The sequence below is a fragment of the Sinocyclocheilus rhinocerous genome, unplaced genomic scaffold, assembly GCF_001515625.1.
Source record: "Sinocyclocheilus rhinocerous isolate Xijiao unplaced genomic scaffold, SAMN03320098_v1.1 scaffold3292, whole genome shotgun sequence".
Taxonomy (NCBI): Eukaryota; Metazoa; Chordata; class Actinopteri; order Cypriniformes; family Cyprinidae; genus Sinocyclocheilus; species Sinocyclocheilus rhinocerous.
The window spans coordinates 14,159-24,599 of NW_015662922.1; the positions used below are offsets into that span (position 1 = coordinate 14,159).

The window sequence follows — 10,441 nt, forward strand, 5'->3', positions numbered from 1 at the left end:
GTCTTTTTGCAGTTTAATATTCACAGACACAGTCCATATATATATATATATATATATGTACTGACCTGTTTTTTATTTATTCATCAAAAATAAGACAAATTCCATGAAATTCCACGTTATACAGTAAATTCCGTTTTTATAACTGGACTCCGCGATTCCGTCCATGTTTTCTGCATCGCGGAAATCATAAGGCCCTACTAATGTAGCAAACGAATATGATAAGCTCATTGTGAGAGTAAAAGGACATTGTTGTTTAGTTTATTAGCATTGAGTCTCTCCAACTAGGTGACAACGTAGCGTTAAATCACCATTCAACAGACTCAAGCCACCACCGCACTGCCGTCTATTGGACTGCAGAAAGATACTAACTTTACAATCTGCTACGTTACTGACTGTACTGACAAACTATGCTGGCACCGTGTCTGTGCCGCAATAGGACGCGAAAAAGCGACCGTTGAAAATCATTTGAACTTTGTGTCAGCACGTCATAAATAGAACGAGGCGAGGCATCAGTTTACTGCATCCAATGTAGACAACATCACTGATTATAATGGGTTCTATTCTACACCGGACGTGAGCGGCGCGGCGCGACAATATAGAATAGAAATTCTATTGTATTTTGTCGAGCCGCGTGATGTGATGTGACCGATGTGATAAGCATGAGTTCTGAGCCACGGACCGGCCGTTATAAACACCAGCATTGACTAAGTGGCCGCGATCAGCTCCAGTGGCCGTAACACAGGCTTTAATGCGCCGCAGACGCGTGCCGTGATGCGCAGATCAGCTCTAGTCTCTAACGTCACTAAATCTGCTGTTAAAAATGAACCATCCATTCATCATATCATCATGCAAAACTAAGAATTAGAATCATTGTAATGTGACGATCAAATATAGGTGCGGGTGGATAAGTTGAAGCAGTGGACTCGGGTAAAGTTTGAGCTCATCCGCGCATCTCTACACTACGCTGACCTAGGTCGCCAGTAGCAAACAATGGAGTGCGCTCTGCTGGACAAACTAAGTAATTGCACCATTCAGAAACATTTAATCTGCATTATACGTTCTGTAAAAAAAATGTTAATATCGGCGGCATATTCACAGATACAGATGTATCTGCGACAGGCTCATATCGGCCGATGATATCGGCAAAACGATATATCGGTCGGGCTCTAATAAATACATGTAAATATTTTCAAAATATATACTCTATGTGTATTTATACATAATAAATATACACAATACACACACATATATTATGTAAACAAAAACTTTTATTTTGGATGTGATTAATCGCGATTAATCGTTTGACATTTACAAACCCCAGTTTGGGAAACCTTGATGTAATATAATGTTTAATGCACTTCATGTGGTTAATTACAAGGAATGGAATATGTTTTCTTTCTCTTGGTATATTTTTATCAATATAATACAAGTTTATCCTATTTAAATCAATGTGATGAACAAGTTAGGTCAAAAGTAATCTAAAAGTAATCCAAAATTAGTCTAAACATATTACCTAAAATGTGTAATGTAATGGATTATGTTACTAACTACAATTTTTGTCATGTAATCTAGAATCAGTAAAAGACTACAATTTGTAAGTAATCTACCCAGCACTGAGTAGGTTGGATTCAAACCTGTGTCCTCAAACTGCAAAAACAAAAGTCATTTTCTAAATAAAATTCATCAAAATAAACCGATCTTGGCTTGACGTGCTGCCTGAAAACTTAAAAGAGATTCAAAATGTTCTAGATTCAAAATGCTGCTAAGGTGTTCTGAGTGGTTGCTAGGGCTTTACTAAGGTGTTCTTGGTTGTAGCTATGGTGTTGCTAAGTTGTTGCAAGTATGTTTCTACAATTATAGACAAAATAGATCCAGAAAAAGACACACATCAACTCTAATACATGAAGCACATGGCTGGATGCTCTTACCGGCGTGCTTGCCTTGCCCGTCAGGATGGTCCTTGCTTTGGATTTGTTCATGTTGAAGTTCTTCAGGTAGGCCTCGTAGATCTGCTTGGCCAGGGTTTTCTGATCGGCCAGTTGCGGGTCCTCGACCTCTCGTTCCCCCGTTAGGATCTCCGCCTTTAACCTCAGCTTCTCCGACTGTGGCATTCGCCCAAAGCGGATGGCTGTTCGCAGGATACAAACAAGAACCTCAACTTAGAGAATACAACCAAACGAATGTCCCATGTAAGACATATAATTATGGCTGCTCACCTAATAGTCGACTAAACATTAGTCAATGAGATGAAGCTTAAACAGTTAGTTCACCCAAAAATGAAAATTCTGTCATTAATTACTCACCCTCATGTCATTCCAAACTCGTAAGACCTTCGTTCAGCTTCAGAACACAAATTAAGATATTTTTGATGAAATCCGAAAGCTTTCTGACCCTCCATAGACAGCAACACAACTACCACATTCATTCATGTTCAATCATGGTACTCTTGATAAAGGTGGCGGACTGACCCGAAAGAGAAGAAATTGTTGAATAAAGTTGTTATTTTTGTTTTCTTTTCGCACAACATTCATTCATGTTCAATCACGGTACTCTCGATAAGGGCGGCGGACTGACCCGAAAGAGAAGAAATTGCTGAATAAAGTTGTTATTTTTCTTTTCTTTTCGCACAAAAAGTATTCTCGTAGCTTCATTACATTACAGTTGAACCACTGATGTCACATGGACTATTTGATCAAAGTCCTTACTACCTTTCTGGGCCTTGAACGTGGTAGTTGCGTTGCTGTCTATGCAGGGTCAGAAAGCTCTCGGATTTCGTCAAAAATATCTTAATTTGTGTTCCGAAGATGAACACATTTTTTTTTTTTAGTTATTATTTTTATGGGCTTTTTATGCATTTTATTTTTTTTAATTGAGATACGAAAGTAGAGAGACGACAGGAAAGCAGGATCGGCAAAGGACCTCGAGATGGGAATCGAACTCGGGTCACCGTGAGCGCAGTTATGCTATGTGTCAACAAACTAACCACGAGGCTAACGGCGCTGACAATGAACGAATGTCTTACGGGTTTGAAACGACAGCGTGAGCAATTAATGACAGAATTTTCATTTTTGGGTGATCTATCCTATTTAGACCTGGCTATACTTCTGTTCTGCCTCGTGCACAGCCGCATCCAAATATACTCAACCGCGGATGAGCGTGAATAGATGAGTTCGACTGTCTCAACATTCACCTTGCGCCTGCACTATCGTACGCGGCCTTAGTCGACTGAAATTTTATTAAGTCGATGAGTCGCTGAAGTAAAAAGGTCTGTGTTCATGGCGGACAGATCGTTAACGGCTGGTCTTTGAGGTAATTACTTTATATCGTGCAGGAAATCAAAACACTCGCCTGTCATTCATCGACCTAAAATATTGCTTATCATTTGATTGTGAAACATAAGCAGTAGCAGCTTTACACGGCTGCTCACTCTAACATTAATCTAGATATATGTGCACTATTAAATGCATGTCCGAGTGTTTGTGCAAAGTGTGGAAGCTATTAGCATGGATATTAGCGTGCAGCTATTAGCATGCAGGATATTAGCGTGCAACTATTAGCATGCATGATATGGAGGCGCCGGCGCAAATACTGGCATTTTTTCCTGATAAACAACTTAAAATACGACGTCATTTTTGCTCATACAGATAAGAGTAATACATCATTCGAAGGGGAATCTCCTCAACCACCACCAATGTGCAGCATCCACCTGGATAATAATTTATTTATTTAACAATTCTTCACAATCGACATAATCAGTGTTGTTTACGTTCGGGGGAGAAAGCGCGTGCATGAACATAATCTGCATAATCAGCGTTGTTTACGCTTAGGGGAAAGCGTGCATATGCATTGTGATACTCTCTAAAATGGCGGAAGACGTAACTTGGGGGAGAAGAATTGTTAAAAAAATTATGTTATTTTTGTTTTCTTTGCGCTCAAAAAGTATTCTCGTAGCTTCGCAAAACTGAAGTTGAGCCACTGATGTCACACAGACTGTTTTACCGATGTCCTTATTATGTCTCTGGACCTGGGAACATTGCAGTTGCATTGCTGTCTATGCAGGGTCTGAGAGCTCTCGGATTCCATCAAAAATATCTTAATTTGTGTTCCGAAGATGAACGAAGGTCTTACGGGTTTGGAACGACATGAGGGTGAGTAATGAATGACAGAATTTTCATTTTTGGGGGAACTATCCCTTTAAGTAATTAAATGAATATAAACATGCAATTAGTCGACTAATGGCTTAAAAGAGCGACTATTAGTCGACTAGAAGAATTTTTAGTCGGGGGCAGCCCTACTTATAATGCTGCAGCCTCTGTAGGAACCTCTCTATATTTTGGAACGAAACCGATATCTGAAGTTTCTCCAGTGATATGCTGATAAAACTTGACGTGATCATTTGTGGTTAGTTCTTGACAGCCTTCCAAGAGTTCAAATAACATAAAAGTTAATCTCTGCCTGACTACTAACAACCTGCTGTGTGACTTACTTGGCATGACGTTCAGCGTGCTTTTGTTCAATATCCCTATTGTTAGTTTGATGCAAGTGTGGATAACATAAAAGTGGACTGTAAGCTGTGTCTGTAAACCTTCACTCTGAGGATTCTCTTGCAAAACAACCACATGCGCTGCTGATCATGGATGATTAATATTTGCTGAAATCCAAGGCCACTATTTACAGATTTTGTCAGATCAGGATGTCTGGTGCCTTAGAAACTTGCCCAGAGGAATTGAGTAACATGAGTTTCAATCTGGACCGTGTTCAAATGCAGTTTTGAACATTGGACAGGCAGAGCAGCAGTAGGTATTATGGTGTCGAACATTGATTCAGCATTTCAGAAAATAGATGTATTTAAAACAAAACGAGCGACACTTGTGAAGTGGAGACATCAAACTATTCAGAGAATGGAACTGAAACAAATATATATACTATTTATTTCACCAATACAAAGAAACTTTGTATTTATTTTTCCATTCCATTCTCTGAATAGTTTGATTTTTCCACTTAACAAGTGTCGCTGGTTTTGTTTTAAATAAATACTTTTGATTTCTTCTTCCATGCACACTGTTGATCGTGTGAAGCTGCTCCAGAATAAATACACAACATATCAGAAACTAGATTTAGCCAGTGGTGCCAATGCAAAACTATCTTTTATGATGCTGAAGAGTTGCTCTAAATGATTTTATGTGGTTGCTAGTGTGTTTTGGATAGTTTCTTAGGTCTCTACTGTAAGTAGTATATGGTGCATGCAAATGCAGACATCTTTAAAACCTGAATACAATCCTAATGCAGACGCCATAATCTCCAACAGCTAATAAGCTTACAGTCCCGGCCTGCAAACCTCCACTGCATGACACACAAATGCATGTTTCGAAAAAGAAAAAAAAAACACTTCTGCATGCACACGCATACATGTTGAAACTAATCTCCATGAATATGTATTGTTATGGCATATTAAGATCACGGTTCAAAACTTTTCCACATTAGATGATCAATTCAGAACACTGTCAGACTTTCTTGCTTTTTTTCCAATATGTCGCATAACATGTTTTTTATGAGATTGTGAAGAACATTTACAGATTAAAAAAAAAAAAGAGTCCAGCAACAGGATTGTTGTTATGTTGAACATGAACACAAAAACTACACAGTAGAAAGCGAAATAGAAAAAAGCCTATTTTTGGGGGCTTGCAAGGTGTAAAATAGGTCAAAAGGTAGAAAGAAGTCTCTTCTGCTTACCAAAGCTGCATTTATTTGATTAAAAATACAGTACAAACAGCAATAATGTGAAATATTATTACAATTTAAAATAGCTGTTTTCTACTTGAATATATAGTAATGTAATTTATTCCTGTGATCAAAGCTGAATTTACAGCATTATTACTCCAGTCTTCAGTGTCACATGATCCTTCAGAAATCATTCTAATATGCTGATTTGAAGCTTAAGAAACATTTCTGATTATTATGTTGAAAACAGTTGTGTACAATTTTTTTCAGGATTCTTTGATGAATATAAAGTTCAAGCACAGCATTTATTTGAAATAGAAATCTTATGTAACATTTTATATGCCCCTTTTGATCAATTTAATGCAAAAAAAGGTTTATGCAACAGGATGAAGGGAGTGGCGAGGGTCGCTGGTTTTAACTTTCACTGGGATGAGCAAGTCTGAAGCAGATGCCTATTCTAAAGCAAGCATATGTGTTTATATCATCTTACGATGTGTGTCAACCTGAAAGATAAACCGCTTTAATAAAGAAAAGAATGGAACAACCAATCCCTGTTTATTTAGTAACACAAGTCTCTTTTCCAACACAATTTATAGTGACTATTTCTATCAAAACGACCAAAGACACCATAAAACTTGCTAATTTTAGCAGCTAACCTACATCGCTTTGAGGAATGTTTTCAAGTGTCCACAGTTCAGATTTCAGACTTCGACCATAGCTCTATTTCAGCACATGCCTTCGCTGGCCATAAAGCCTGCATAAGATGAGTGCTTCAGCAGGGCTGGACGTGTTAGCGGCCTTAATAAATGATGACCTTTGACTCCAGACTAAAAACAATGAAGAGGTCATCGCAGGAAGTCAATGCACTGATATCTCAAGGACAAAACAACCAAACACTCTCACGTTAGCTCATTTAGTCAAAGATTATCCAGAACGTTGCTGCAACATCAACCCATACATACGCTGTTATATTTTCAGTGCAGTATTGGTGTATCTATATATTTTCTGTCTCTGAATTGAACTTTAATAAGCAAATAATGGTCATGTGTTGTCAAATTACAAACTTTACAAATCACCATAAAAGTAGCTCATACTACAAATGTGCTATTTTTCAAGACATCTAACGCCAAACAACAGTTTTTGTGAGGAACGGACTGAAATGTAAATTTTGCAATTCCTCAAAAAGTTGTTCAGATGGACAGTATTTATTTTGGACCTTGCTACAACGCTTGAAGATTTTAGCCCTATTTGGATGGTAATTTCTCATAGGGAGAGTGTAAAAATAAAATAAAACTCATGCATTCGCATGGCATTTAATTCATGGTGAAGAAGCAGTAAACAAAATTTCTGTTATTGCTTAGACAAATAATAAGTTCATATTAAATGTAATAATAGGAAATACCATCCTATTTATTATTTAATTATTTAAATATCCTATTTATAGTTTAAATGGCTTTCTACTTGCATTTTATCTCTCAAAATGTCATTTTAAAAATGTGTACATTACATAAGCATACTAGTATTTACATAAAGTAAACTCATGACTCGACTACAAATCAGGGTTATTGTTGTTAACTAAAACGAAAACCATAAAAAACATTTTCACTACATAAATGTTAACTGAAATAAAATTAAATTTACAATAACTTATTATATTTCAGCTGTTTGTCAAAGCATTATTCCTCATTTTCATTTGAACTTCAAGTATTACATTACTAAACATTACTAAAACTGAAATAAATTTAATACAAATCTAGACAAAAAAATAACAGACATGACAAAAGCACAAAACAAAATGACTAAAACTTCAACTAAAATTAAAGTGAAAACAGAAAATAGAAAAATAGAATTAAATTACAAACACCAATAAAGTTATAATAGTATCTCAGTGATACTAAAATAACACTGTAACTGCAATAACACTGATTAGTTGTGCAAACCCTAATATAAAATGTAAATAGAAAAATATTATCAATACCATAAATAAATAATTGCAAAAAAATGTTAAAAAATATATATATATTTGTTAAAACTAATAATGTCTTCACATGATTTATTATTCTTAACAACTTGCATTTGCTGTAGTGAAGCAGTGACGTAATATTATTCTTGTAAACAGTTTCCAGCATTTCACTAATAAAAGTGTCCATATTTAAAATATGTGCACATTACCATGAAGTGCAACAGTTCGCAGTGATCTATGTAACGACTTTAGATATATAGATTAGATATATAGATATAGATCCATTCCCATAAACTGAGAGAAGTGGATTAAATTACCAAATAACCTTAGTGTTTGTCCAAATAAATAAATGTATATATGAAATCACTGACTAGCCTCTGCAAATGTTGAAATTAGATGAAAAACAATGGAATGAGCATCAGAAGTGGGCTTTTGTTGGTCACACTCACCACTGTGGGACATGCCCACCGACAGGCACTTCTGAAAGCGACAGTATTGGCACTTGTTTCGGTTCTTCTTTTGGATCTTACAGCGTCGTTCACATTTATCGTACTCCAGCTTGAGGCGAATGGTCCGGCGGAAGAAACCCTACAAGACGGAGAAACAGAACTCTGTTTGAGTTCATTCTGAAAAACCAGAATAGCACGCATTCCTACAAGCATTCCCAGACCAACCAGATCAATGTAAGTTCAACGCTAGCTGTAAATATCGGTTTCGTTCTGTACTGTACCCCATAAAGACAACTCCTTCTATTTTGAGTTCATATCTCGCTATTAAACGGGCCAGAAATTCATGTACACAATCTAAACCAGGCGCTTCTGGAAATAGCTTGGCAGCACATTCGCAAGCTGTGTCTGTCCTCATTTGTCCTTGGATCTGTCGGGGTTTCCTCTCTTAGAAACACAGCTTCTGGTGACAGAGATTCAAAATAGGAACGAGGCTGACAATCTGACCCATGCTTAACATTAGGAGTGAACGGCCTGATCAAAACCTTATATAATGGAAATTATATGCATGGAAGTATAGTCATGCTTGCTGGAGAAGCATAATATTTTTTATATATATTAAATAACCATGTTGCTATACCTATTTTTACATAATGCAGTTCATTTAATATTTTACAAATGGAAAGTACTAAAATTATTATTGCTTTAATAGATTTTAAATGTTTATTTAAATTAATTTAAAGTTAAATGAATGCAAATTAAATTAAATTACATTTTAATTTAATAATACATTTTTTTCTTTACTTGTTTTGGACACGCCTTGCTCTGTATTTTTGTGTTTTCTGATGCTCTTACATGTAAATATAGTAAATATATCAACACAAAATATGCTTTTAAATTAAACGACATTTATGTTATGTTTATATTATATTAGACGTTTAAAATGTTACAAAATTTCAAATAAATGCTGTTCTTTTGAACTTTCTATTCATCAAAGAATCCTGAAAAATAAAATGTATCATGGTAATAAAATTTATTCAAAAAAATAGGAAGCAGCACAACTGTTTTCAAAATTGATAATTAAAAATGCTTCTTGAGCAGCAAATCAGCATATTAGAATGATTTCTGAAGGATCATGTGACACTGAAGACTGGAGTAATGATGCTGAAAATTCAGCTTTACATCACAGGAAGAAAGTATATTAATTATATATTTTAACACATTCGAATAGAAGACTAGAATAGAAGAAGTTCATTTTAATTCGAATAATGGCCCGGTTTCACAGACAGGGCTCAGACTAAGCCAGGATTAGGTCATAGTTCAATAAGGACATTTAAGTAATTTTGATCAACATGCCTTAGAAAAAACATCACTGGTGTGCATCTTGAGACCAAACAAAGGCACTGATATGTTTTAAGATCAGTCAGTGCAAGTTTCTTTCAGTTGAAACAGCTCAGAATTACACTTTAGTCTGGGACTAGGCTTAAGCCTTGTCTTTGAAACCGGGGGAATATTTCATAATTTTCATAGTATTTTTATAGTATTTTTGATCAATTGAATGCAGCCTTGGTGAACAAAAACACAAAAATATCTTACCAACCATTACCAAAAAAAACAACATTTATATTCAAACTTATTTGACGATGAACCGCTGCTGAAAGCCATAAACTCCAGCTTAACATCAGAGCGTTATTCCCTGGAAAGAATAAACAGTTCCTGAGGTCATAAATGCATCCAAAGAATGAAATCGAGTGTCTTGCACAATCTGGCGAAGTCCTGAAGACGACCAGCGGTCTGCCAGCAGAGCAGAGGTTTAAGTGCAGGCTGACAAGAAGGGACGGGGCTGTAAAAACTAATCGCTCTTGCTTCACTCATATTGAGCCATTTCGTCCCTAGAAACACTGCGGTTTCGAAAGGGAGATTAGATGGGGAGATACGGAGGGAGACGGAGAGGCACCAGGGACAGGAGGAAGAGGAGGAGAGGTCGAGAGTGTCCAAAACATGACTGAGCAGATGGAGACGCAGACGAGTCAGGTATTAGGAAATGGACAGTCAGGGCTCAAGATTCTGATTCCAAAAGCTATTTTTGATGTAAAGCACATCAATTAAATTCTACATTAATATTAAGGATGGGAATCTTTAGGCACCTGACGATTCCATTCGATCTGATTCTGGAGTCACGATTCGATTCCCAAACAATTCTTCACATAAAAGATTTTTAAAAAAACATTCAAGTCTCCCAGTCACTGACTTTCACTAAAATTGTGTGATTTACAATCCCCTGTTGTTAAAAACTGTTTAGATAAAACCA

General features: G+C 36.3%; 1 protein-coding gene across 1 annotated transcript in view; it reads right to left on the reverse strand.

Moving 5' to 3' along the window:
- The window catches only part of LOC107728334 (peroxisome proliferator-activated receptor alpha-like), a 48,766-nt gene that overhangs the window by 8,465 nt on the left and 29,860 nt on the right, over window positions 1-10,441 (reverse strand). Inside the window, exons 4-5 of the mRNA XM_016538474.1 lie at window positions 8,134-8,272; window positions 1,929-2,128 (exon numbers count right to left, since the gene is read on the reverse strand). Coding sequence (XP_016393960.1) covers window positions 1,929-2,128; window positions 8,134-8,272 — 339 coding nt within the window. The remainder of the gene's footprint in view (window positions 1-1,928; window positions 2,129-8,133; window positions 8,273-10,441) is intronic.